This window comes from Lampetra planeri, chromosome 35 (assembly GCF_965212315.1).
Source record: "Lampetra planeri chromosome 35, kcLamPlan1.2.h2, whole genome shotgun sequence".
NCBI lineage: Eukaryota > Metazoa > Chordata > Hyperoartia > Petromyzontiformes > Petromyzontidae > Lampetra > Lampetra planeri.
The window spans coordinates 7902628-7929544 of NC_136141.1; the positions used below are offsets into that span (position 1 = coordinate 7902628).

Consider the following 26917-nt stretch of genomic DNA (forward strand, 5'->3'; position numbering starts at 1 on the left):
CTCACCATGTTAGGTCTTCTCTAAGGACTCACACCTGTTACGCATGCAGGCCTACACTCCCCACGTATGACCCAGTGGACTCTGTAGTATTTATATTGACCAACTTCGTGCATGGGTGCACTGAGATCCCTCCATGAATTGCCCCTCATATGTCATCTGTTATTATCCGCACTGTCATCTCACGTCAACACAATTATAAAGGGCGCAGGCCTGCCGTTTTATTGCTCTTGTCGCTGTTGGCGGTATTTTGGCCTACTCTTCCACTTTGGCCAGGTGAGCCCAATTCTTAAATATTAGTGCTGGGCTGTTCGTGCAGTGATTGCCTTTCGTATCCCAACAATTAAACCGTGGGCGATTTCGGCGGGAATCACGATTCTTCCATGGCTGATTCCTATGCTAAATACTCCGTTCACTCGATGGGATTCTCGCGGCAATTCGAAGAGAACTGCCACGCGGTGACACTGATTTAGCAAATTCTGCATAGAATAAATTGCCAATGGCCCAGAGAAAACACTGGTGAGTCCACAATTCCCATGATCTCACAAATCCAATTAGGGACTGTTTTCTATGCCAAGAATTCCATGGTAATGTTTTTAACCAGGGGATTGTGTGAATCATCCATCTGTAACGGCTATAGTTACAAATTCTACAACAAAGAAGGTACATATTTGTAGATAATTATTGGTGTTTGAAGATTTTATTAAAAACACATTTTTCTTAAATGTTACTCAAAGCTATGGAGGCAACATCCCAGCAGTGCCAACAGGAGCCACATGACATTTTGTTCCACAATGCCTTCGGTCAGCAGGGCATCGCCTTCATGGGGTCAGGGTGCAGCCCCGGAAGTTGACACCTCAAAACTACTTTGCAAAGGAATTTTTCACTCGCGACGGAACATGACGGAGCTCCTTCAAGCTCTGCACAGAATAGTTTGCTGAAAGCGACTTACATGTGTGCACTAAAACGTGTATTACTCAGCAAGCCTTGACCTAATGAAACAAAAGAATACATTCTGTGGTTTTTTTGGAGTGCAGTAATTAGTGACAGCTGGATTGAGGCCAGCAGCTCGCTACAGTTTAGGATGAATCATCGGTGACTGCCTGGATAAGACCCCCAATGATTCTGTGTGTGCTGGCTCGGTGTTCTTTCTTCTGTTGCGACTCAACACGGGCCCAGTAGAAAGCACCGGTCACAGTACAAGAGGGGGGGTTGGACGGTGGTGGATGGGAGGAACAGAAACTTCGGCATGGACTTAACGAGGGGGGGGGGGGGTGGGGGACATTCAGGCTCTCTCTGCCCCACGCACGTGGGGACGACAAGCGAGAACGACGTGAATGGGGGGGAAGATAACTATAATGGGGGTAGAGAAGGAGGCAGTGAAATGGTGGGCGAGGGGAATGGATCTGTGTTCTGAAACCCGGTGATTTTCCCTTAGTCTTTATTATTTTGATAAAATCGTTTATAACACATAGGCTTGCACGTATTATGGAAAATATTTTTTTCTATTTTCTATAGGTGCCCGGTTACAAAGTGTGAGCGACGGGGAGAGGTGGGGGTACGGGTATTCCGCGGGCGAAAAAGCCCGAGTGCTGGTGCCCACGGGGGGTACGGGAGAGGGTCGGTGGCCGGGCTCGCTGCCCTACTCCCGTAGGGGCCGGCGTTCAGGAACGTCGAAGCGCTCATGCTTTGAATAATTAAACAAGTCAAGGTGTTCTTCTGCTGAAATTTCCATGGGCTATGGGGTGGCATTGTGCTGTAAAAAAAAAATCCACATTCCTGCGGAATGGCAAAATCTCTCCAAATGACAATTATTGCTGAATTTCCAGAAGGTGAATCGAAGATAGGCTGAGTAAATCCACAATCGGGATTTGAACTTGCTACCTTAATATCAGTTACACACAACTTTCAACTTTGCCTCCTGGGTTTATAACAGTGGCTTAATCATGACTATGATATTGAAGTTTTAAGAAGAACGTTTTCATTTAATATTCGAAGCTCCGGTTATTCCTTGCAGGAGTCCATTCAAATTGAGCTCCGTAAGTGGAACAGTTAACAGGCAGTGCAAATGTGGTTTTCCTTCGGTGTTGAGGTGGTATCTTACCTTATGCGGGAGGAAGGTGGAGTTGACACAGTCCAGCAGAGCCTGGGTGTCCTGCGCTCCTCGGTCGCCGCGGATCACGACCTGCATCAACACGTCATGCCCGTCGATCCATCACGCCCATGCGTACACACAGCCTCAAGAGTGAAATCCCCACGATATTGGCGAGATTGCTGTTGGTCCTGAGCCGTGGGTATACATTCTCCTTTCCAATGGTGGGAACCGTTCTCTCCGTAGGGAAACTGCTGTTGACTTCCCAACTAAGTGGTGCGGCTTCAGCAGGCGGTGCTCATTTCACTGACCCCGGATACAAGACAGCAACAATACCACACAGATACACAAAGTCATCTGCTATCGGCGTTGTGTATTAAGGTGGTAAACGTGCAAAATACAGGGGCCTGCGAGAAAGAAAATCAGGAGACACAATACGCTATCATGGTGGTATGTTTGTGGCGAGTCATCATTTGGATGACCATCATTCTGAGACTCAATTGCCAATCTCCAGTCACTGAGCGAGGCGACGCTTTTGCCGTCAGAACAGCTCGTTTCCTAACCACGCGGGTGCACCACCTGCGTGAGCGCGCGGTGATGCGCCAGCAGGACGGCCGTCATCTCGGGCAGGGCGATGGGCGCCCGCTCCAGACGAGGGCCGAACGCGGTGAGGAGCCGAGCGGCGCGGTCGCTCAGATCCGGGCGTCCCGCCAGCGCCGCCAGCCGTAGGAGGTTCCCCGCCGACACCGAGTTGCCGCTCGGCTCCGCGCCGTCCTGGTCTGGAGAGGGTCAGCGGTTGCGGGAGCGCGAGGAGTCGGAGGTGTTTGTTTAATCCCGGCGGAATACGATGAGCTGTGAAGCACGTTTATTTCTCTCGTAGATGTCTAGTAAGGATGGGGGGAGGGGGGGGATGGCTAAGAAGGTTACAACAAACAATGCAAAAAACCGATAGGAGTGCGATGTATAGAAAAGGTAAGCAAGTCAGAAAATATAAGCAAGTGAAAATCGATAAAGTATATGCGTACAAATTGCAAAAGTACATCAATTCCCGCCGATTGTTCAACACTAACTGCAAGCTTGGGCAAGGCAGGCAAAACACACGTGCGAGTTTGGCGCTCACCCTCCTTCATGCGCAGCAGCGGGCCCGGGTGCGTGGAGGGCGTCGTGAAGTACCCGTGACCCTCGTCGTCCCAGAACAGGAGGTCCTGGCGGCCCTGCAGCCGCTCGGCGAGCTCCAGCCAGCGCGGCTCCAGGCCGGCCTCGTGCACGTCGAGCAGGGCGCGGATCACGCACGCGTAGTCCGCCAGCAGGCCCGGCACGGGCGCCGCGCTGGGAGAGGCATGGGGCGGACAGCGTCGCGACTCTCAGCGACGGGTTACATGGCCGCCCCTGCCTGCCTGCCTGCCGTACGGATCTCCAGCAATTATCACGCAGAGTACGAACGACTTAGTAGGACCGATTCACCCCCGGGTTACTCTCCATAAGCAAGTCGCTCTCTAAGACCAAATCACTCTGAATGCCCTTTGTTTCATCATATTTCGGAAGCTAAGCAGGCTGGAGCATGCTTAGTATTTTAATAGTGTATGGGACACTGCATGAGAATGGCTGTTGTTTTAGGCTCGGACTGAATGGTGGCCAGAAAATGGAACTCTAGCAAATTATTCTTTAATTTAACTGTGCTCTGCTTTGAGTGCTGCTCCACATTACGTCATGGGATTTTCTCCGGGTACTTTGGTTTCGTCTCACGTGATGAACAATAATTAAGATGGAATGGTCAAACATTTCCTTGCCGGGCTGTCCTGAAATGAGTCTTGAGACTTTTTGAGGCCTATCCGGGCAAATAAAAGGCATTATGAACGTAATTTAACTATGTAACACTAATATCATCCATGATACAGGTTTTTTTGGGGTTAAATTGCGTAATAATTTACACGATTTATACAGGTGTTTTTGGTTTAGATTTATATAGGGTTTTTTGGGTTAGATTTATATAGGTTTTATGGGTTAGATCGCGTAAATATTTACGTGATTTATATAGGTTTTTTTGGGTTATATTTATATAGGGTTTTTGGGTTAGATTTTTGTAGGTTTTTTGGTTACATTTACATAGGTTTTTTTGGGATTAGATCGCGTAAATATTTACGTAAATATTTACGTAAATATTTACCCAAAAAAAGACCTGTATTATGAGTAATTTAACTATCTTCCAATTTTTTTGCCAATATGAATGTCCCTCGCCACAGCATGAACTTTCGTAGCCAAATTATCTCTGAATCTATAGTCCTACACTGTTTAAAGTAATGGTCTTAGCTTTGTAAAATTAATTGAAATGTATTACCAGTCTTTGTATATGGCTACAAATCAAATACAATCTGAATCCCTGTACAATATACGGAGAGAGATGGCTTCAAGTCCTGAGTCTTCAGAGTGAGCGTTTCAATCTCTTGTTGTTACTTAGCATAGCAAAAGTAGATTCAACACATTATTGGATTAATATTGTATTGTTTTACATGCCGTGACTAATGATGATGTTCATACCATATACATAAACCTCCATAAAAAATACGACTCGATCCAATTCCAATGCATCACAGCATCAAGATTGAGGATACGGTATATCTCGAGCATTTTTCCGCTGGGTTGGGGAGTAACACAGCCTTTTGGGGCTCGCTTTTATTTGAGAGCTTCATGAATTCCATTTGCTCTTGTACTTGTGCGCACTGGAGATTGTAAATTGGGTCAAACGCCCTGGGGTTAAGGGCTGGTGTTGCACGCGATGTCGGGAGTTAGTTTTGTTACATAAGAGCGTCGACGCGGCAGGCAGAGCGCAGAGACATTTGAAATGCCCCATTTATGCACGGCGGGTGAACGAATGATTTACGGCCGCTTCATTGATTTGATGACCTTTACACAACCGGTGTGATTCCCCATCTCTTTAGCCACGGATACCCGGTTACATTCACCCGGCACGTTTCGCCAGCTGCCTTTGCTCGTTGGCTTTCGCCCACGCACCACAGTGGGAGTTTGTCAGGAGCTGACTTCAACTGCCTTTGAGGAGCTAAATTCAACCCCTGGAAGGTGCCACATTGGCCTGAGAACGGAAAGGTTCAACACGCGGCCCAACCTGGACAAGCATCCCTTGGAATTAATACGGGGTCGGATATTAATATGAAATTGTAACTGCATGTATGTAAAGTGAACGTCTTTTGCACCATACGTAGTCGATCGTGGTAATCGGAGGTGTGGGAAATTGAGTGACATGTTACAAATGCAATCATTCTAATGTCAGTTGTTGGTCAAGGAAAGCCTCAATGAGTCTCAAGTAATCAATGGCTGCACCATCATCTCCCGCTCACCTCACATGCCATGGGTAGTCTCCCATCCAAGTTCTAACTGGCCAGAATTTGGGAGGAATTATACAACACGGGCACGTAGTCGTGAGAATGGTGACATCACAAGGTTGTCCACTTTACAGCTGACAGTGTACTTTGGTAATTGCACACTCGGCAGCAACTATCATAAAACCAACGACTCTGTCAGCTGATCCAGAAGTGCACAGATGGTTGGGCTACTCGGCCAGCTGGTAGAGAACCGAATTAATATCAGTCTTGTGCTCGGACTTAAATCACCAAACAGTGTGGCCAGCAGAGGCACAGATGTGACCACCCACTGAATGATGTGGGGAGGTTTATTGTGGGATCGCAGAACAGGCAATGATTGCTTGCGTGTGAATGGCTGCTATAGAAAGATAAAGTCAGAGTCTTAAGAAAGACCTTTATGGTAATTTAACCATTGATGCAGAGGTGTAGAGAGTCAAGTTCATCAATAACACTGTGGCCTTAAAAATAAATTGTATATCGACGACATTTAAGGTAATGGCCCTTCTTTATTGTACATAGAGAGGCCATTATCTGAAACGTCGCCTATTATATACGTTTATTTTAATTTGTTAATTGTGCTTGCGCACCATTGCCATTAGCACAGCATCATCAAACAATTTTCAGAAAGCCCGTGGTGTGATCTGTGGATGTCTGCTTTTGAGGTTGACACGAAGTCAAGGTGCGTGCCGAGCAAGGATTGTCTGCGCTCACATCTGCTCAATGTTGTTGTCGGGGCCCTGGTAGGCGCTGTGGGTCAGGTTGCCCGTGACGGGGTCAAACAGGTGCACCGTCACGAACTCAGCCGCCCGCTCGGCACGCCGGACCAGCCCCGCGTCTCCCAATGCTCCGCCAGCGCGCGCAAACCCAGATATCATTAGCCCTGGGGCGCAGTGACAACAACAACAACAACCGCCATTCATCACCAAGCGGCGGTGACATCACCACAGGGCTTGTGCCAGGCTACGTGCACTTTAAGGCCACGTGAAATGTCGAACAACCGCTGGCAGGTCACGTTACAGGCCCAGCTGCCATGGGTTGATTGACTCAGATGATTGGCCGATGCACCACCTGTGCCCCCTATGTCATCAGTGACACACATACACACACGATCTTCCCTCCAGCTATCTTACAATGGTCAGTCATCTCGAACCACCGTGAGCATGACTATCACTTCAGTTGGATATATAATTACTCTATTCATTAATATGTATTTAACGTATCCATCGGTCAGAGTGGTCGTGTAGTACTAGCAGTGTGATACAAACCCTGTATCTGGAGTTCAATTCCCCACCATTTACTAACTGCTAAAAGGCTCTACCAGAATTCAGGAGTAAAGGTGCAGTGCTGCAATTGCCTGCTCACGCCACTGCTGATAGAAGGGGCCTCCACTAGAGAGCTCTAGAGGGCCTCTGGAGAGGATTAGAGGAAGCAAATTAGGTTCCATGGAAGGCACGGTATTTTAAACTTCATAAAAAAGTATCTGGTAAGTGTGGCGTGGTAAACTGCTTTTTTAGAAACATGCGTTTAGACTTATTAGAGTATATGGCTTCTATCAATGTCCACACGTCGTTGAGCTATCATTTGTGGCCAGGTTGCTTGGAGAAGAAGTGCTACACAGCTCAGTGGGCCTGACCTGGTAAAATAAAAAAAATGTCTAAACGTCAGTTCAAGTTTAAATTACTCTTAGCTGGAAAACTCTGCGGTGAACCTTTTTTTATTTATCGCCAATCGCAGCCTCTGTCGGCACCGCAACCCCCACCGTTCCACGCGGCGATCATCTTGGTGTCGCGGTGCGGGCGAGGCCGGGCTGCTCGCGCCTCCAGGAGCTTCTGCCGGCAGAGCGCCAGCGCCTCCGCCAGCGCCGCCTCCGTCACGCCAAAGCGGGCGGCCGTGAGCGCCGCGGAGTAGCGCACGCTCAGCACGTTCTGTCCGCTCAGCTCGCCGTGCGGGTCCTGCAACATGCCAGCCGACGCGCGCAGACTGTGGGCGAATCATCCCCACCCACCCCGCCCCCCCCAAGTCTCAAACAAACGCGTTTCTTTTACCGCTGCTTTTTGTGTGTTTAGTTTGTCGTCCTTCCCCCACACACCTCCGAATAGCACGGTTGGCTACGTACGGTGCAAAAGAAGTTCAACATACACACAACGTGTAATATTTCTGAGCGGGCTCAAATGTAAAGCACGCTCATCAGATCACTGGTTCAAAGTTTTGTTACATCTGTTTACGTGTTAAACCAAACAACTGAACTTGCAGCCCTTCATATATCCACTGCCGGATGAAGGCCTCCTCATGCCGTGTCCATTTGCAGGAGTTGTTTGACCATACTTCACCATGCTGGTCAGTGCGAGTTGGTGATGAAAGCAGGGGGAGGGTTCCAGGAATAGTTCGGATATCACTCACTATTGATGTTCGTCGCGGCCGGTGATCGAGCTCAGACTGTCAGCACGTGAACCACTGCGCCACCGCTCTCTCTCCTCGCAAAACACCACATCGGGTCTTTCCCCCGATGACAACGACGTCTACGACAGCGGCGGCGGCGGACTTGCCTGCGCGCGGAGGACGTTGCCAGCGTCCTGCGTGCCGTAGTGGTGCATGAAGACGTCGGCCAGCATGGTGCCATCGGCGTAGCCCGGCACAGGGTCGCACAGGATGGTGCGCAGCTCGGCCGCCGTCCACACGTAGAAGGCGCCCTCCCTCTTCTCCCCGCTCGCTCCGGGAGCCAGCGAGTCCGCATCCTCCGCACTGTAGAAGCCCCCTGACTGCGCGAACATGGGGCGCAAGCGCACGCGAGTCTCTCGCTCGCTCGCTCGCTCCGAGCACACGTTCGCCGCTGATGCAAATGAAGGGCTACATCTGGAACAGGGGGATCGCTCGCTCGGGGTGGCTCTGCGTGAAGTTTCAATGACACGCACTGCGTGGAAACAAAAAGTGAAGCTCTCGGCATTATGCTGGAAAGCACCAGTTCAGAAAAACTGCACTGCGGTCAATTTGTCTTGGGTCACCATCAATAAATTGAGAAAATGTGTGATCAACCGACAGGCAGGAGTGAAACGAGGATAAAACTGTAGAGCGGCTTTGTCCACATTAGGACTCATCGTTACAGTACAGTAATGAACGCACACTGCTGCCATCTGCCTCTGGGAGACTATGACTGGTGATGGCTTTTCCCATCATTTACAGATTTGAGTAATGGCACACGACATAGTCATACAAAATATGGGGAAGATTAGAAATCACATTAGCCAGAGAGACAAAGTGTGCAGGCTGCAAACAAATAACAGTGTGCTAGATAGCGACCTATCAATATGGAAGTCCCAGAAGACTTTGCATGTCAAGGTGATAACAAGCCTTGCGTATAAGATGGACACAACCCATGATTGCCATTCTCCAGCCACACTTGGCAAACTTAAGTTTTAGTCGTTGTTCTACTGCAATTTTATTTAAAAAAGCTAAACTTTTCTTGTCAATGGTGCTCTCATCCACGAGTCTTGCTATCAATGGAATTCAGTAACCCACAGATCCCCGAGGAGATTACAGATAACGTGGGCCGAAAGTAAGAGAAGAGTCCGTACTGTGCCACTCTGGGTGACGTTTAAAGCATTCTTTAAATTGTTTATACAGTATTTCCACAAGCTGCCCTACCTGTAATAAAATATGTGGTTGAACAATACCTGTTCTCCTGCGCAGCATTGCGATTCAATTCGGCATGGGCTTTGAGTGGTGCTTAACTCCACGGGAATCGATGGTTAAATACATTGAGAATAGGGTTTTCACTTTTTTCTGGCAACAAACAGGTGTGAAGATGTTAAAACGCCAAACTGAGACCTTTTACATGGAATCATGTCTGCATTAACCACAAAACTTGTGGTCAGAGTGCAAACAAAAAACATACTCTGATAATATATGCATTGTCTTTGAAACTGAATGGTCCACACCAGAAACAAAAGGCGTCCTCTGGTCTAACACCGGTTTGAGACGAGGCTCAAAAGAAAGCTGTCTCTGGTGTGGACCAATCAGTTTAAAAGACAATGCATTTATTATCAGAGTATATTCTTTGTTTGCATTCTGACTACAAGTATTGTGGTTAATGCAGACATGGTTCCTTGTAAAAAGTTTCAGTTTGGTGTTTTAACATGTTAACACCTGTTTTGTTGGCAGAAAAAAAAGGGAAAACCTATTCTCATATTTTGGTACTGGCAAAGGAGGTCCCATGATGGTTAAATACATTCTTTAGCAGCATTGAAGGCAGCACTAGATCAGTGGTTCTCAATCGGGGGTACGTGGCAATGTCCCAGGAGTTGCGCGAGGTGGTTTATAAATGTGTTAAATTATATCATAGATGAGTTATTCGTGAATAATCATGCATGAAACTGCCTATATAAAATAACTATGGTAACATTTTTATCCATATGGTAACCTAGCACGATATAAAAGTTCTTGAAAATCATTTATCCTAAACAATGCGGGTTTCCAAGAGTAGCCAGCGAGCACGAACAAATGACGTCACGCGTGCAGAGCGTCCGTTGAATTTTCTTTTACTCGCTCACAGTTGGTCGCTAGTTAGGATACCTCACAAAATGGACAATTTGGTTAAATATTGACGTTCATTATTCATCCATTTATTTCTCAGAACCGTGTTGGGTCAGGAAAAAGGGGGTACTCGGATGAAACTAGATTCAACTCGGGGTACAGGTTGAGAACCACTGCACGAGATACTTGGGTACCTGTCCATTGTTCAGGATTATACCGTGACCCTTACAAGGCCGAACATGCCCATGAAAATTCATGACTTGAACCCATTCGCCTCCATGTCACCTACATTTTCCACCATCGTTTTTCTCCTTTTTACAAAACCATTCCCAACTTGTAACTGCAACAAAAAAACCCCATACGATTAGCATTTCAGTTACTTATTAACCTTTGTAACTTTGTTTTATTTAAAGGTCAATGGGAACTGAGCCCTAACTTTGTCTCTGTACGGTGAGATGGACTGAAGTGCTGTGACTGGCGTACTAATTCACGTACAAGTTCCTTACGATGTAAATGTACCATTGGAACCTCATTTGCCAGTAACAAAATATGATAATTGTTTTTTTTACCCTTTTATCTGGCAACAAAACTGACACCTTTTTTTACAAGGAGTCATGTTTGCATTGACCACAATACCTGCAGTCGCAATGCAAACAAAAAACATAACTCTGATAATGTATGCACTGTCCTTGAAATTGATTGGTCCACACCCGAGACAGCTTTCTTTAGAGCCTAGTCTCACATGGTGTTGGACCAGATGACCAATCAATTTCAAGGATAGTGCATACATTATCAGAGTTATGTTTTTTGTTTGCATTCCGACTGCAGGTATTGTGGTCAATGCAAACATGACTCCTTGTAAAAAAGGTGTCAGTTTTGTTGCCAGATAAAAGGGTAAAAAACCAATTGCGATGTAAATGTATTCTTACAGTTGACGGTGGCCACTTTTGCAGAACTCGGCCGTGTTTAAAAAAAAGGCACCGCGATCTGGTCGAAGGAAATTAAATGTGAAAACGCAAATGTTTACTTTCACAATTTCTCTGCAGTCGCCAGTCATGGCGATGTAAAGTTGTGGGGTTAACTATCGATATCACACGATGGTCATATCTGGTCATATCTAGACTGAGAGAAACTGAACCAGGGATTTCATCAGTGTTGGCTCAGCAATAGCATTAGCCCCCTTCACCTACCCGGCTATCTCCACATCATCCTCACTCTCGGATGCCAGCGCATTCAATTAACTGCACGAGCGTGCCCCTAGCCACGCCATCCTGCTGTGTAACCAGGGCAGATCTTAAACCGAAGATGGTTGAGCTTCATTAGTGCTTGGATGGGCAACCAATGATGCAATATTAGTTGTGAGCGAATGGCATTAGGTGCTCAGTTGGGGGCAACGTGTTAGCCCGATGGCACAAAACAGTGTCAGGGGTTGAAAGTGCAGTTTTTTTTTTGGCATGAGATACATCTTCGATAAAAATTCCAGCAAAAACATATGAACGTAAAATTGTACTCCCGGACTCAAACCATCTTTGTTAATCTCCAGCGGAGACACGGCCGCAAGCTGCCATCCATTTTCTTTACACCGAGTGGGTGGGGGGGCCGAGTCGATACGAGACCCAGGGTTTGAATGCGCTGCTGAGATCGAGCGCTCCGGAAGGGGTTCTACAGGTGATGTACCGACATATTTTGGGGGCGCCTGATAGCCGTTATCCTCCAGGAGGGACCTGCGGGAATTCAAGCGCACCTCTTCACGAATCAAACTTGTGAAATCCTGTTCTTGCTATAGCCGTTGAGGGGCACAGGCAGCCGACTGGGATGCTTGTCACGCCGGTTTTTCGTAGGCTGTCGTACACAGATATTTAATCAAGTCTTCTTCTCTTCTATGGGTCTATCGGTAAAGCCACGCAGATAGAAAAATAGCAAAAAATAAGTCTTCTTCTTTCATATGGCTGATGCAGATGCAGAGCAGCAACTTCACATTCAGGTCGTCAAGTCAGACAGCCGCGTCAGCAGCAGTGGAGTGTATCGCTGTGATGTCTCCTTTGTATTTGTGGATCGGGAATTGCAGTCATACGTTGTACGGTCTGGTCTGGATGACCACAGTCGCACATCGGAGAGTTTTTCATTTTACATCTGTGCATCAGGTATCTGCACTTGCCATGGTTTGTATGGATGTGGTTTATGACGGACCGTGGAAGATAAACTCTTCTACGTTGAGTCTTTCACAACAAGGCGTTTGCGAGTTAATTTCAACTTCATTCAGTGTAATCAGTGACTTGTCGAAGTGAAGACTGTTTTAGCTGCTAAACAGATAAAGAATGAGGTGATTCAAGGGCCGCAACCCTTGTGTAGCTCACCATGGCTACGTGGAACGGAGTGAAAATAACCTAAATGTCTCCACACTCAAATGAGCATTGGGTGGTGCGTACAGCCACTGGCAGCCATCAGCCAGTGGTGTACATTCCACAATACTAAGGTGGGGACCATGTTCTTCAGAAGACAACCACTCCTCACCTCCTACAAAGTGGGTTTCACTTCAGTCACCCGGGAGGGATGATGGGCTGAGTTGATCCCTGACTGAGATTTTAACTCATGACCTTTCCCTATGCGAATCATCGCTTGCCACTGTGCTGTCCGGCTGAATACTAAATGGAGTAGCTCGTTTGAATGCACCCGTGTCTGTGTGTTTACGCCACCGTTCTTCGCTCATTTTCAGAGGGGGGCCTCTTTCGCCGATAAGACATCACCGGTGTGAGGGCCGTCGCACATTTGAAACCGTTGGGTTTGACAGCACGATGGGTCTTCTCACTCTTTGTGTATTGTCGGGGGCCGCACGCCAGGGGCCGCACTAAAGGCCACAATGAAAAATACTGGCTTAGGCGCAAATCCGAATGTATAGAAAAAAACACGAGGTTTCCCTTGAAAATTAAGAGTCATAATTAAGAATCAATGAGTGTTTGTATGAGTCGGGTAACTCACCGTTTTACTCAACAGAATTTTTTCTCTTTGAGGGCCGCAACTGGTGACGTGTGCTGTGATTTTCACGTTGTTTTTACAGCCTGTCATGGTTTGGATGGAATTCATCGCGTGCGCACCTTATCACGGTGAAAATCATTCAGATCAACGGTCTGCACTTGCATTGTCTGCCACAGGAGCGTTTCTCAACTTCATTCCAAACGCAGATGTCCGTGATTACCAACCATCAGGTGCGTGCAGTGTAATGTGGATTACCGTGGATTGCTTTACGTGTGAACAGAAAACGGATTGGTAATCCGGAGAAAGTGGGCCATGGCGGGCCGCAAGGGCTGACGTTGGGAAACACAGCGCCCGAGCACGCTCCACATACACATACGCCTCCTCCGACACGCGGGGGGCGGAAGTGGAGGGGGGGGCAGTGGCGGAGGGGGGGCGGTGGCACACGCACGGAGGTGCTGCGCTGATTCCTGCAATCCACAATTCGTTTCCCCGTCACTCACAGCATTGGCCTGGAATTCCTTTAGGTTGACCGCACTTACAATGAGTAACCCCCCTCTCCCCGATGAGGTGTGTGTGTGTGTGTACATTAGTCACGGTGGAGACACAAGTTGTGTTTCTGGGAACGCCACTCACTCCCTCGTGTGCATCGACAGCCTCGACAGGTGCCCCCCTCCCTTCACCTCCCCCCCCCTTTCGCAGTGCTCGTTTTCAACACGCCGCGCACGTTGGCGCGCGGGCGCGGTGTTGAGACGCACGCGACGATGTGACCCCGCTGCGCGACGCGTCCTCCGAACGGCTGTTTACGCTGGGTTTTGCTGTGGGTCCGTTTTCTTCAGTCTGAGGTGACGAGAAGAAACTGTTTGTTGGGCGTCGGTATTTGGTTAACCCGGGCAAAGGTAAGCACCTGCACACACACGGGCAGAGAGCCCGAAGGCACGCTCGAGGCCCCCCCATTGCACACTCCGTCAAATGTGTCTTATCTCACGCATGGGCATTTGATGAGGCTTTACGATGTCACAAACAACCCCGTGGGCGGCGCAGTTTTGGTAACTGGCCGCGGTTTCCGAAAGACGGAGGGTCGATCTCACGACGACCCAATTCTACCGACTCCAATGAGAGTTGTAACGGATGTTAAACGGCACGTAGGCACGAAAGTCTTGGGAGCGGTGGTGTTGAGATCACGGCACGACGATGCAACTCCAGAAACTTGGGTTTGATTCCAAGTCAAGCACAGTCTCCTGGGTGGCGATTACAGCAGAAACTTGTTCGGGACCTCTACATCATTAGACCTCCTTTGCCAGTACAAAAATATAATAATAGGGGTTTTCCCCTTTTTTCTGGCAACAAAACTGAAACCTTTTAAAAAAGGATTCATGTCTGCATTAACCACAATACTTGCAGTCAAAATGCAAAAACTAAAAATTATCATAGTGTGTTTTTGTTTGCATTTTGACTGCAAGTATTGTGGTTAATGCAGACATGAATCCTTGTTAAAGCTTTCGTGACTGCAGGGATCTATCTTCTTGGTTCTTTCGGTAAAGTCACGTAGAAGGGAAGTAATAAAATAATAAAAATAAAACATAACAAAATAATTATCACGACGTTTCGGCCACAACGCAAGCAGCCGTCTTCAGGTGGAAAACAGGTCTGTCGAGAAGGCAGAGTCATTCAGACTCTGCCTTTTCTTATTTTATTACTTCCCTTCTACGTGACTTTACCTATTATTATTGTTCTGGACCTCTCCGTAAGACCTCGCACAAACCGTTCAGCGCACGACACAGCGTGCCACATGCAGTGATGGGGAGATAGAGACGGATGAAGGTGCTGCGGAATGCCGCAATGTTCTTCGCTGTGCTTAACAAATAGATCTTCGAGCATAAAGAGCGGATGCCGTCCCGATATATGCAGTATTACATTTCCTACCCAACTATTTCTTCATTGATTTGCTTTGGTGTTGGTGAAAACAATGTTATGGTCTACTTAAGTTAATTTATATTCTCACAGACCACCACAGACGGTCGCCCATCATTTATTCATGGGGAATGAATGAAAACTGTGACCGCCGGAGATGCTGAAGAAAGAACTGACCTTTTCACCACCGAGTTACTGGAGAGAAAGTTTCAGTTAATGTTTGAAGGCTCATTTCTAAAAAAGAGTAAACACACTTTTTTTTTGCTCTTTCCCCATCCACTTATAAAAGGACCCGGCTCTGTTTGTTTTTGTTAAACCCACAGAGCACACCCCAGTGCTGAGCTTCACGGGGGTTTAATAAAGTGGCCGCCCGTGTGTCCCCGCAAATGTTTGCACTGCCCACATGAGGAAGAAAAGCTGCGAAGCTGCATTCGGGCGATGGCTGTGAATTTGATGGGGAGCTACTGCAGCGGTGCAACGCTTCGCACATTGGAGCTGCGATCCAGACAGAGGTCGGCGGTTCAATTCAATCTCCCGGCACGGCAGTTGAAACGATGGGAAACTTTCCTAAATTCGACCCACCCCCCCTCCCCCCCAACATAAATAGGGACGAGGGACACCACAGCCAGTCGATTGGCAGGCTGAATGGTGGTGGGGTAAAGTGTGAGTACTACCGCCTCTTTTTGTGCGTTTAGTTCGTTGTCCTGCCCCCCCCCTGCACCTCTGATTCGCAAGGTTGACTACGTACGGTGCGAAAAAAGTGCAACTTATATATGTACATCATGAACTTCAAGAAGAGTAGGCCAAACAATAATATCAAGTGCTCCCTCTAGTGGAGGCTCTTCCACCAGCAGCAGCTTGAGCGAGCCATTGCAGGTCTGCACCTTTTACCTTTCATGATTGTGAAAGAGCTGAGAAAGCCACCCACCTGGCTGCTGAGGTCTCGCGAGACGTACATCAGAATGTCTCTGGCCACACCGGCATAAAATCCATCGTTTGTTATCTGTTGGAAGAAATGTTGTATACAGAATCATGTATCATGAAGATAAGGCTCTCACCTCGCAAGGGATTGACGTCGTGTATTATTTACATAAATACATTTATAACCATGTCAATGCACTGCAAGATGGTTGAAGTGATGCTGATGATCATGGTAATGATTTCTGTAAGAGGTAACGCTCTTAACAATGTCGTGCTGACGCCGTTGCTGGCGGAAGGGCCTCTACTAGAAGGAGCTCGAGCGAGAGCCCCTCTGGAGGATCTTTGGCCCTGCTCTTTCACGCCAGCCAGACGTCTCGGAAGAGGTGAGACCACTCACAATTTATGTATGTACGGTGAACTTCTTTCGCACTGTATGTAGCCAATCATGTTAATCGGAGGTGTTGGAAAAATAAGTTTGCCTTTTTTTAGGCAGGCATGGCACACAGCAGAAACGCGGCCGGCTCCACGACCGCCGGTCCCTTCAATAGCAAAGCGCCAGGGACAGCGATCGCCGGGGGGGGAGAGATGGTCACGAACCTGGAAGGCGGCGGCGTAGGCGGCCGCGAGCTGTGCCTGATCGTAGAGCATCTTCTCGAAGTGTGGCACGAGCCAGTTTGCGTCCGTGGAATAGCGGTGGAAGCCCTACCACGGCACGCAGACACCCAATGGCAGAGAGAGACGCTGGAGAAATATTCCCTTCCTCTCGCCCTGCAGATTTCTATTTGACCCTCGGGCATCGCGCTTTACAAAAACACCCTACACGTTCACTATTATTCAGATATATTAGATAAATGGAGGTGAGAGCACGTAAACAACACCTTATAAATAAAGATAAATAGGGTAGAAACATATTTATCACTTTAAAAGGCCCACTGAACAAAATATTTGCCGATCATATCACACGTGTGTGTGTTAAAGTGCGTTAATGGGTGAACGTGTTGAGTTCATAATTTTTGTGTTAGTTTGTTGTATTTCCCCCGCACCTCCGATTAGCACGGTTGGCTACGTATGGTGCAAAAGAAGTTCAGTGTACATACATCTATACAACACACTTTGCACCACCGCCAAAGCTGTCCCTAAAATGTTATTCAATCTTTTTGTGGAACATCCGAGTAAAGCAAATACATTTCCGATACCCCGTCTACATTAGGTTTACAAATAAATGTATTTTTCTGCAAAACGAACAATTTATTGATCGCCTGAATGATTAAGGTAGATTATTACTGGAGGTGAGAGGTCGCGGAGGAAGGCCTTGCAACTCATGTACCAGGGCTTATTGCCTCTTTTCCTCCAGTGATGATTGCAATTATGTCCTTTCACTGAACTGATCCTACTCGTTTGTCCCGTTTACAAATTTCGGCGTGCGTGCGTGTATGCATGTTGAGCTGCTTTTGCACCATACGTAGACAATCGCGCTCATCGGCTTAATGGTGGCGAGTGATGTCTGAACTGGTTCTGGGTTCTGGATTCCCCCCCCCCCACCTTCACCAACCCGTAGTGACCAGCGTGGTGAGGTATGGTCAAACAATACGCACAACCGACACAGCATGGGGAAGCCCTCACCCCAGATTGACAAGTAGTAGTTGTATGATGCACTGTGTATTGTATGATGCAGCGACAATGCCACGTAGAATCCTGTTACTTGCACCACACCTACGACTCCACTGTATATTCACATTCCCGCCATCTCTCTTGCACCAAACATTTTATTATTTCATGCTGTGTTCTCAAAATTAGATTAGAATTGTGCTACGATATGAGCACATTTACATTCAGAGGAAGGCACGCACAAAGCCACAACAAGGCACACCGCCTTTTCAATATTCTAAGCTGCACATTCAATAGGGACCTTATTTTCAACACAATGTTGATTCGCAAAATAGCGACACATACCGCTAAATTTAAGGGCGTCTCAGACTTCGTTATAATCAGACCCTTGGGTACCCGCTAGGCATGTAATGAAAGCAACGGGTTCATCGATTGAAATTGATTCTTGCACTCACGACGCTAAACGTCGACTCGTGCTCAAAAGAACATTGTAGAATTTCTGGCAATTAAATGCAAATTGCATTTTTACGTTTCAGCGAAAGAAGTGGACAAAACGCCATGAACGAGACAACTCCAGTGGAGAAACATTACAAAGAAGATGGTAAAAATTAGCTTGGGCAAGAACTTGCCACGAGAAGAGAAGATGGGCATTTGACGAAGAACAAATTATTGAGCGGTGGCCAAAGGAGGGAATAAGCAAATTTTTTTTTTATTTTACCAGGTAAGGCCCACTGAGCTATATAGCTCTTTTTCAGAATCGACCGGGCCACAAATGATAGCTCAACAAAGTGGCTTTACATCACGTGGAAATTGATAGCATCCAAATACTCTAAACGCGTGTTTCTAAATGTGGAGGGAACAACTGGAGGACCTGGAAAGAAATGTACGCGACCATGGGGATAACATGCAAACTCCAAATATACAGCAGCAGGCGTCAGGGTCGGGATGGAACCCAAGACCTCCTGTATACCAGGCGAGGTAGTTAACATCTGGCCACCGTGGTGCCCAAGAGCCCATTATCGCTTTCTCAACAGGAATGCATCCAAGAGGCCATTATCGAAGAGATGGAGCGACAAGATCGGCTTTGTATGCAGGTGCTGGATAAATTGTTGCATCGTGGGACTATGAAGAATGGCGGCGACTTGAGGTGGCCTTCTACCAAGCAGCGGATTGATCACAGCTGATGATACCACCGCATAGGTTTTCACGGCTGTGCTGTGGAGCTCTCCGACGTGTTTTTTCGGCTTCCACAGTGTGTTGCTTGGTGTGATGTCTGACACTTCCGTCCACGCTCTTGGAGATGAGATTATTTAAGAACTAAACTGATTCAGAAAATCGTCTCAGTTACTGAAAAAGCTCTCAGCACGTGGAGCGAAACATCAGACATCCACGCTGAATGACACACCGTGCAACCTGAAAACACATAGGAGAGCCACGGCTAAAGATGACGACGATGATGGAAATGATGACGAAATATGGGACAAAACTGAATCGATTATTGAATGGAATCGTGGTTTGGAATCGTGAGAGATGTGTCCAGCTGTCAGAGGGAGGGCTGACGGTCCCCAGTGGCCCAGCACCTGGCCAATGTGGTCGTGGATGCCACCGTGTGCCATCATGCGCAGCGTGTGCAGGCACATCTCTAGCGCCTTGGCGCCATCGCGGGAGTTCCGGTCCTGCGCCCACAGCCCCAGCAGGAAACTCAGGTTCACTGCGCACACACACACACGGCAGCACAGCAACGACAACCATCGTTCGCCACCAATTGGTGGTCACGCCACCACGACGCTTGTTGCAGGCTACGTGCACTTTAAGGCCATGCGCGCACGCGGCCAATGAAAATAAAAAAGACACCTTTACTACCAGCAGCATACCCTGATGACAATTTGGCGTAATGGGATGTTGCCTACTAAACCCCGCCACGTTTCGTTTGCATCCCTGACTTGACAGAAGACTCGGCAGATCTGCCAAAGATCCACCGCCCAAAGTGCCTCCAACCCGACCACTGCAGGTTGCTCGATGGCATTGCCCCCCAAGGCAGCCAACGAAGGGCGTGTTGTCTAACAAGGAAAATGAACGCCGCACTCACTCCCTTTGGTTCATAGTGGAGTCATGCATTTACACTTCAAATTAAAACGTTGATTCTTTGAGACGTTAAAATGTAAAATCACACGTTGCGTTGCCCTATTATTATTGTTATTGTTGTTATCGCAGTTATTGGAGTTTTTGGCTGTCGAAGTCTTCGTAACTGTCTCTCCTGTGCTCCATTCTACTTCTGTACTCGTACATCTGTACGTGTGCGCCTGTACATGTGTGTCTGTATGTGTGCGTCTTACACATGTGAGTCGGTAATGTGCGTCTGCCCAAGTGCGTCTGTCCAAGTGCGTTTGTACATGTGCATTTACACATGTACGTCTGTACACGTGCGTCTTTGTCTTTTGTGCATGTGCGTCTGTACACGTGCGTCTACACGCGTGCGTCTGTACGTGTGTCTACACTTGTGCGTCTGTACACGTGCATTTGTTCTCTCCTTTTATCCATCAGCCCCTTCCAAGAGCGATTTTTCTCCACACGTGTGCTCGCTCTTTCTCCGGCAGCCATTCTCCAGACTCCTAATTCTCTCCGTCTCTAAAATTAGCTTAAATCCGCCAACCTGCAACCGAGGGGTGAGCGGTGTGCTTCACTATTTAAGCCACACGATTAATGCCCGGGCAACAGCTTGCTGCCGTGGCAATGACCGACCAGCAACCGCGGCTGGCAAGATTCCCAGCTCGTGAACTGCGAATAAATTGCAGTTGCAACAGCTCCGTCGAGGGAAGGCGCCACTTTTGGCGGAGCAACGCTTCTTTCAAGAGACGTTCAAGCAGAGGCCGGCCTCAACTCGGTGGAGGTGAATTGGTCGTCGCGAATCGTCGCGAAAATGTCTCCGTCTACCTCCATTGGCACATCCATCCGAGATGTAAATTGGGCCGACATCCGCTTGGAAAAAATTAGTAAAAGAATTTTTTTTTGCCATGCCGATTGTGTTATCCGTTTCATGTCATGAGATGGAGCATCCGTGTGACCCTCCGTGCGAGAGAATGGCCCACGGAAATAGATTACATTTTTGTAAAGGCTTCCTCTGACGTTCCCTTTATAGCGACTTTCGTTTCGCACAATAGGGCCCAGCACTGGCAAATATAATGTACATCTATACGCACGATTTTGCCCTGGTTATGATGTGTTACTCAACACGTGAATGGCTCCTGATACGGTGGTTAGCTGTGACGACGTCTGTTGAAAACGGGACAAAGCGCCCCATGAAAATGTAGCCCATTGCCAGCTGTGTAGAACACGACCGTAAACACACAAAAGTGGCTCGAAAGCAGTGAACAGACGAGATGACACAGCAGATGCGGAGAAGGCTGGCCCCGTTGTATCGCGCCGCACAGACGTGCATTATGCGGGGTGTGAAAGGCATAACAAGCGTCCTCCACAATGCGCCGCAGAGTGAACTGAATATTTATTTTCTTCACACCCAGCGTAGTCATTTTCATGTTGCAGAGAGACGGCTGCCAAGCCCATCTGTCAAGCAAGCAGAGCCTTCAACGAAATTGTTATGTATATACCCACAGCTAAATAAGTGTGAAATATGGAAAGCCTAATAGAGATTCAAGGCTCCTTTTGTAATTGTCATTGCATCAAAGACAGTGCGTTTGGTCGGTCCGTTTATTCTTTTCATTCACATGCCATAGTAAATGAGTGGCATGGAAGACACGTGCAAATGAGAGGATGGCACTCTCATTCCAAACAAATACTGCACATCAAACACAACATATTTGCTGATGTCAATACAATTCAAAGGCAATCTGTCCACCGTTACCCTTTTTATTTGGACACGCTCAAGACTTCCCTGGCTTACACAAAATATAACTATTCACCCACCAATGATTCGACTGTAAAGATTCGGGGGTTGTGATTTTAAAGAATATTTATTTTATTTAGGCTCGTTTTTTACCAAATCGTTTGCATTGTTTCTCATAAATCCTGTCTTGTTTTTACAGTTTTTCTGACTCTTTTAGCCTTGATCTAACAATGGCATACAGGGACTCCTCTACTTACGAACATTCGCCTTACGAACTTTCAGAGATACGAACAAACCTGTCTGTATGTCCAGTTTCCTGTTCGGACTGCGAGTCGTAAGTTCAACCACCGCGCAATAGATGGCGGTGGCATCGACATCTGCAGAACGTGAAGAACCAGTGGCATCAACATCTACAGGAGATTATATAACTTTTAAAGCCATTCCACGTATTTAGTGTACATGCCGTACAACATGTTTGGAATCAAACAAATTGACTCTGGAACCTAACTGGTTTGTAAGTAGAGGAGTTCCTGTATACTTATCATCAATCATAAAGTCTACTCTTCCACCACGTGAGCCTAAGAACTCATAAATCAATCCATTGTTACATTCCTTGCAAAGAATGCTACAAACATTGCAAAAATGTGCCTTTGTTTGGATATTCATGGTTGAGTAAGTGACGCGACTGGCTCCTGTCCCATGCAGCTCTGGTAATTTCCCATCATGCAAAGCGTGATGATCAAATCGCTCCGAATGTGGAAGTTAAGCAGGTTGAGCATGGATAGTGCCTGGATGGGTGACTACCATGCCATGTGTTAAGAGGCTGCAGTGGCTATATTGGTAGGCAGCAGAAGGCCGTACTACAGATCTAGAGTTGAACTCTAGATCTGTAGTACATCTTTGCTCCCACGTCGATGCTGTCCACCTTCGCCAACCCGTACTGGCCAGTGTGGTGCCATGCGGTCAAATAATCCTCACCGCCGTGCACGTGTGCGCCACGTGTACAGAGCGTCGCGAGGCCGTCCCCCTCCAACCGCCCGCCCCACCTGGCGTGGGGAACTTGGGAGCGTCGCTGAACCCGCCGTGGACGTCGTCGAAGGACGAGAAGAGCTGCGAGAGGCAGAGGCCCGCGACGTCCTCGGCGGACGGGAGGGGGCGACCGCGCCTCGCCGGGATGGTGGCGACGCGGCGTAGCTCGGCCAGCACGCGCTCGCCGCTCTCGCGCAGCGCGCCGCGGTCGACCTGCCACTGGCACCGTCGCGCACAGGTAGCAGCGCTTAAGCGGCGACAACCCCCCGCGTCCGTCGCTCGCCGCTCACTCGCTCGCTCGCCCCTGCCGAGCTGAGCTGGCGTGCTGTGATGGTGAGCACGCCGGTCTCCCAAGTGTGGCGGTCGAGAGCAATGAGGGCGAGTATTTTTTAAATTTTAAATCCCACCACCTCCCCGCAATACAGCTGTCCACCCAGCAGCGTAAATGTGTGGACCCGCAGTTACGATCGGCAGTGCCGCGTGAAGTGGAATAAACACAAAACTGCTTTTTGCGTTTAGTTTGTTGTCCTTCCCCCGCACCTCAGATTAGCACGGTTGGCGACGTGTGGTGCGATAGAAGTTCAACATACATACACGAAAACATTGTGGGTGATCTCACCTCTTCCTAGACGTCTGGCTGGCATTGAAGAGCAGGACGAAATATTCTCCCCAGAGGGGCTCTCTCTAGAGCTCCCTCCAGTAGAGGCCCTTCGGCCAGCAACGGCGTGAGCAGAACATCATAAACAGCTTTACCTCTTATGTAAAGCATGACCACGATCATCATCATGAACATCACTACAGTCATCCAGCAGGGGATTGACGCACCTATCAATTGATTGACGTAAATAATTCACGATGTCAATCCACTGCTAGATGTGGGCCTCATCTTCACAGTACAACAATCCCACGCCAAAACGTGGGGTTTAGGTTCCTGGCAAGGGCCGCAGTAGGCAATTCCGTGGTTGGTAAAGAACAGGGGCCCTATGGGAAATAGGGGGTTAGGGGAATCACGTCATGGCTTAAGTAACTTGCCTGTTATTAACTAAACACTGAATACAATACGGTACATTACACAATAACATAATGAAACATAAATAAACATTACATTAACTTTACATACTTTTAATGTTACCAACGATGATGGTGACGATGATGACAATGAGATGATGGGGAAGGGGTGGTTAGGAGGAGGGGCTCAGCCCACTCACAGACGCAACACTCTCACCACGTACAAGCCTAACCAACACTTCCACTTTACTCTGCAAACCCATGATGCTTCTTGCTCTCGAACCCTTTATATCACCTTCTCCACTTTTGTAAATTTGCAAATGCGTGTTTGCAGACCCACGTGTTCCAGATTCATAGAATAACGGCAGCAGACAACAACGTCACACGATATAATTATGTCATACTGTAATGCAATGACTTCCTTAACACTGTGCTTACCTGTGGATAATACTCAAATTTCCAGGTCGCGGTTGGCAAATTGGTATAGATAAATAATAAACCGTGTATACATGAAACCGCGGTTGTCAAATCCGCGGTTGGCGAGGGATTCCTGTGTTCATATTTGTAGGAGGCCCTTGGTCGGTGTGACCAGCCTCCAAGATCACCTGCGATTTTCCTGCAAGAGACGCACTCTCATCAGGTGGTACCCACGTGACCCACCCGAATAGGTGGATGATGATGATGATGACGACGACGGATGAAGCTAATAGCGATGCCAATTATGATGACGATTTCACAATCTGGAGCACTGCTGCCCGAACTTCCGGCCGATACGCGTGCGCAGAAAATATCGCGCTCATGAATTTAAATTGCTCACGGTTCCGTAAACAACAGTAGTCAATGTTTGTTATTTTAAATAACTGCAATTTAAATCAAGGTGACTGAAGCAGTTATACGGGCATGCTTACTGCAAACAGCATGTGCAATCAAGCATGCGTGCTAAGCATGCATCCATTAGTTCTTCATGGCTTGCTGGGTCATCATCGTAGGCCATTAGCAAAGAACTACACTAATGAACACACAGCGTAATAATGCAGGCAGGTGGCTACTATCAAAGCCAGATTGCATTTGACTGCCAGCCCTCTCAAATTTGCACTGCGCTGTGCAAATATTTTTTCCTGGAGCTCCGCTAACCTGTGATATTGGCCAGCGCTAAGGTGCCTCGCTAGGTAGTCTTGCCAATTAGACGCTAATTGAGGCATTTTTCAAAGCGAAGGGATTAAGCTTGGGTCAGCGACGCTGCAAAGCAGTGTGCTAATCACTGTGACACACGTTTCTCGAGGGCACTCACGCACGCCGAAGTGTCATACGGACACCCCATCAAAGGTACACGGACCCGAGCAAAGGGTCAGTGCTATCGCTGCGGTGATGCTGAGAAACTCTGCGGCTTGAAACTTTGCTTGAGAAAATTGCGTTTGCAGGTTTGTCTTATTTGAGAATTGTTAAAACAAAGATCCCCCTTCATCAAGATTTCCCCGGTCATGTGGCTTTGTCCAATTGCTCTTCCCTATTCTTCATCATCATCATCATCATTAGCCAAGGTCAATCCGATACTGGTATGCAAGACAAAGATCCCCCGTATAGCCGAAAAAGACGTTTGTGGCGAGTACTTGTTCGCAAACACTTTAGAGGATCAGCACGGTACATGAGGGGGTGGGTGGCCAGCACCACGTGTTATGTAATAGTGCACCGAGCACCTACACATTAACCAATTTCATTGCTCCATCTGCTCTTGGACGCGTGCCACTCCTTGGCTGTAAGTGCATTATATTTATATATATTCCAAGCCTATCCAATATAACAAAATAAGCAGGCAACGTGTCTCTATATATACAACAAAGTATTTCACGCGAAACATATCAGCTGCACGGCACTCTGGGGAGGCACAGCCGCAGTCGCAATGGCCCAAGTCAAGGAAACCCTTCACCGGTTTCGGCAGATAAGCACTCCTCTATCTTGTGCCACGGCATTGAAATGTTAACTACCTCACCTGGTATACAGGAGGTCGTGGGTTCCATCCCGACCCTGATGCCTGAATATTTGGAGTTTGCAAGTTCTCCCCATGGTTCACGTAGATTTTTCTCTGGGTCCTCCGGTTCCCCCCCCCCCCCCACATTTAGAAACATGCATTTAGAGATCAGCAAGGATCTGTGGTTCATTTGTGGCAAGCACTTTGCGTGTAATGGGTTCGTTCGGTAACTGGCAGCCAATGCAGCACGCCGAACACTGGACGGACACGGTCGGATCTAACACTGGCGACAGCCATCATGAAGTGTTGCGTGGTAAGGGAAAGCCAACCGCGACATCATGGGCATTTGTCTTGCTTCTCTTTGGCCGCCGATCTTGCCACCGGCTTCCATCTGCTCAGGCGCTTCAATGGTGGTGGAGGAGGTCGAGCGGACGTCCACTGGCCTCTTGGCTGCGGCAGACCATGGGAAGGGAGCTTGCCCGCTGGTTTTCCAGGAGGGAGCGCAATAACAGTCGGCGTAAGGAAGGTGGACAGCTGCTAGATGCTGCTCCGGCGTACGCTCTCACGCCTCAACCTGACACCGTTGCTGCCAATATTAGGGGTCTTATTGCTTATCTGTGGATCTCCTTGTTCTATAACAATCTGGGCATTCAAAGCGGTCTGCAGCCGAGAATCGAATCCTCTTGAGCCCTTTTTGAAGGTAACACACACACACACACGCATGCGCGCGTCTTACACGAGCAGCGTCGACTGCCCATATGCCTTATTGTAGGACTGTTGGCCAAAATGAGAAGTTCTCACTTAGAAAACAATATTTCTATTTATTAATCAACCCCCACTAAGTAGCTTTAAAACAATGACTAACACATAATTTTTTATTCAAATATCATCGTCAGCCATGGTCACTCCACTGCTGGATTTACCAATACAATAAAACAAAATCCATTATAGATAGACGCCAGGATGGCCTCCCTTTCCCCGGGGATGGACGGGAGTCAATCACCGCTCTATGGGACTATGACAGGTTGATAAGTTCACCAGTGCGCGTGTCAGCTATTCCTTCCTAAGTGCTCCCCCCCCCTTTCCTTTTTCCATTCCAACCCCCCTTCCAATCTTCGCCCCCCCCCCGCCGCTCCCTCCTCTTTCTTGCTGAAGTTATATTTCCCTCGTCTTGCGCTTCCCATATAAAAGTGCACGCAGCCTGCTTGCGGTTCCCATTTGGTGGGCCAGCGAGCCTAATTTGACCCTTTCTCTAGAACCAGACCCAGGTGCACTGCGTTTGGGACTTCTGTCCGCAGAGGCTCTGTACCCCCTCTACGTTGCGGTTTGTGCTCTGTAGCGGGCTCCGATTTAAATATGATACGGACATTTAAAAAATCCATGACAATTACAACTTACCAAAGCAATGCAGGTTAGTAAAGACACAAGCACGAATTTTTATATTTTTCATACATTACACAACAACCTGCCAGTGTTAGAACATTTAGAACTTATGAAGGCCCAAATGATAGTATAGTCATGTTACATTGTGATTCTCAGGTTTGGTATCCGTTAACAAGGAACAGAGTGAATTGATTATTGTGTTGAATAATGGGCAGTGTTTAAACACTTTGGCCATGTCTAATTACATTTTTAAACAGAACTCGCATTTG

General features: G+C 47.8%; 1 protein-coding gene across 4 annotated transcripts in view; it reads right to left on the reverse strand.

Annotated features, from left to right (window-relative positions):
* SPATA20 (spermatogenesis associated 20) overlaps positions 1 to 26917 on the reverse strand; it is an 81536-nt gene that overhangs the window by 4111 nt on the left and 50508 nt on the right. For 3 of the 4 annotated variants that reach the window (XM_078611133.1, XM_078611131.1, XM_078611134.1), the window contains 11 exons: positions 22306 to 22507; positions 21556 to 21636; positions 18996 to 19126; positions 16405 to 16509; positions 15815 to 15889; positions 8016 to 8228; positions 7229 to 7421; positions 6181 to 6349; positions 3210 to 3418; positions 2669 to 2868; positions 2102 to 2182 (listed from right to left, as the gene is read on the reverse strand). In XM_078611133.1, the coding sequence (XP_078467259.1) occupies positions 2102 to 2182; positions 2669 to 2868; positions 3210 to 3418; positions 6181 to 6349; positions 7229 to 7421; positions 8016 to 8228; positions 15815 to 15889; positions 16405 to 16509; positions 18996 to 19126; positions 21556 to 21636; positions 22306 to 22507 (1659 nt within the window). The remainder of the gene's footprint in view (positions 1 to 2101; positions 2183 to 2668; positions 2869 to 3209; positions 3419 to 6180; positions 6350 to 7228; positions 7422 to 8015; positions 8229 to 15814; positions 15890 to 16404; positions 16510 to 18995; positions 19127 to 21555; positions 21637 to 22305; positions 22508 to 26917) is intronic. The other variant, XM_078611132.1, reaches the window with a different exon arrangement.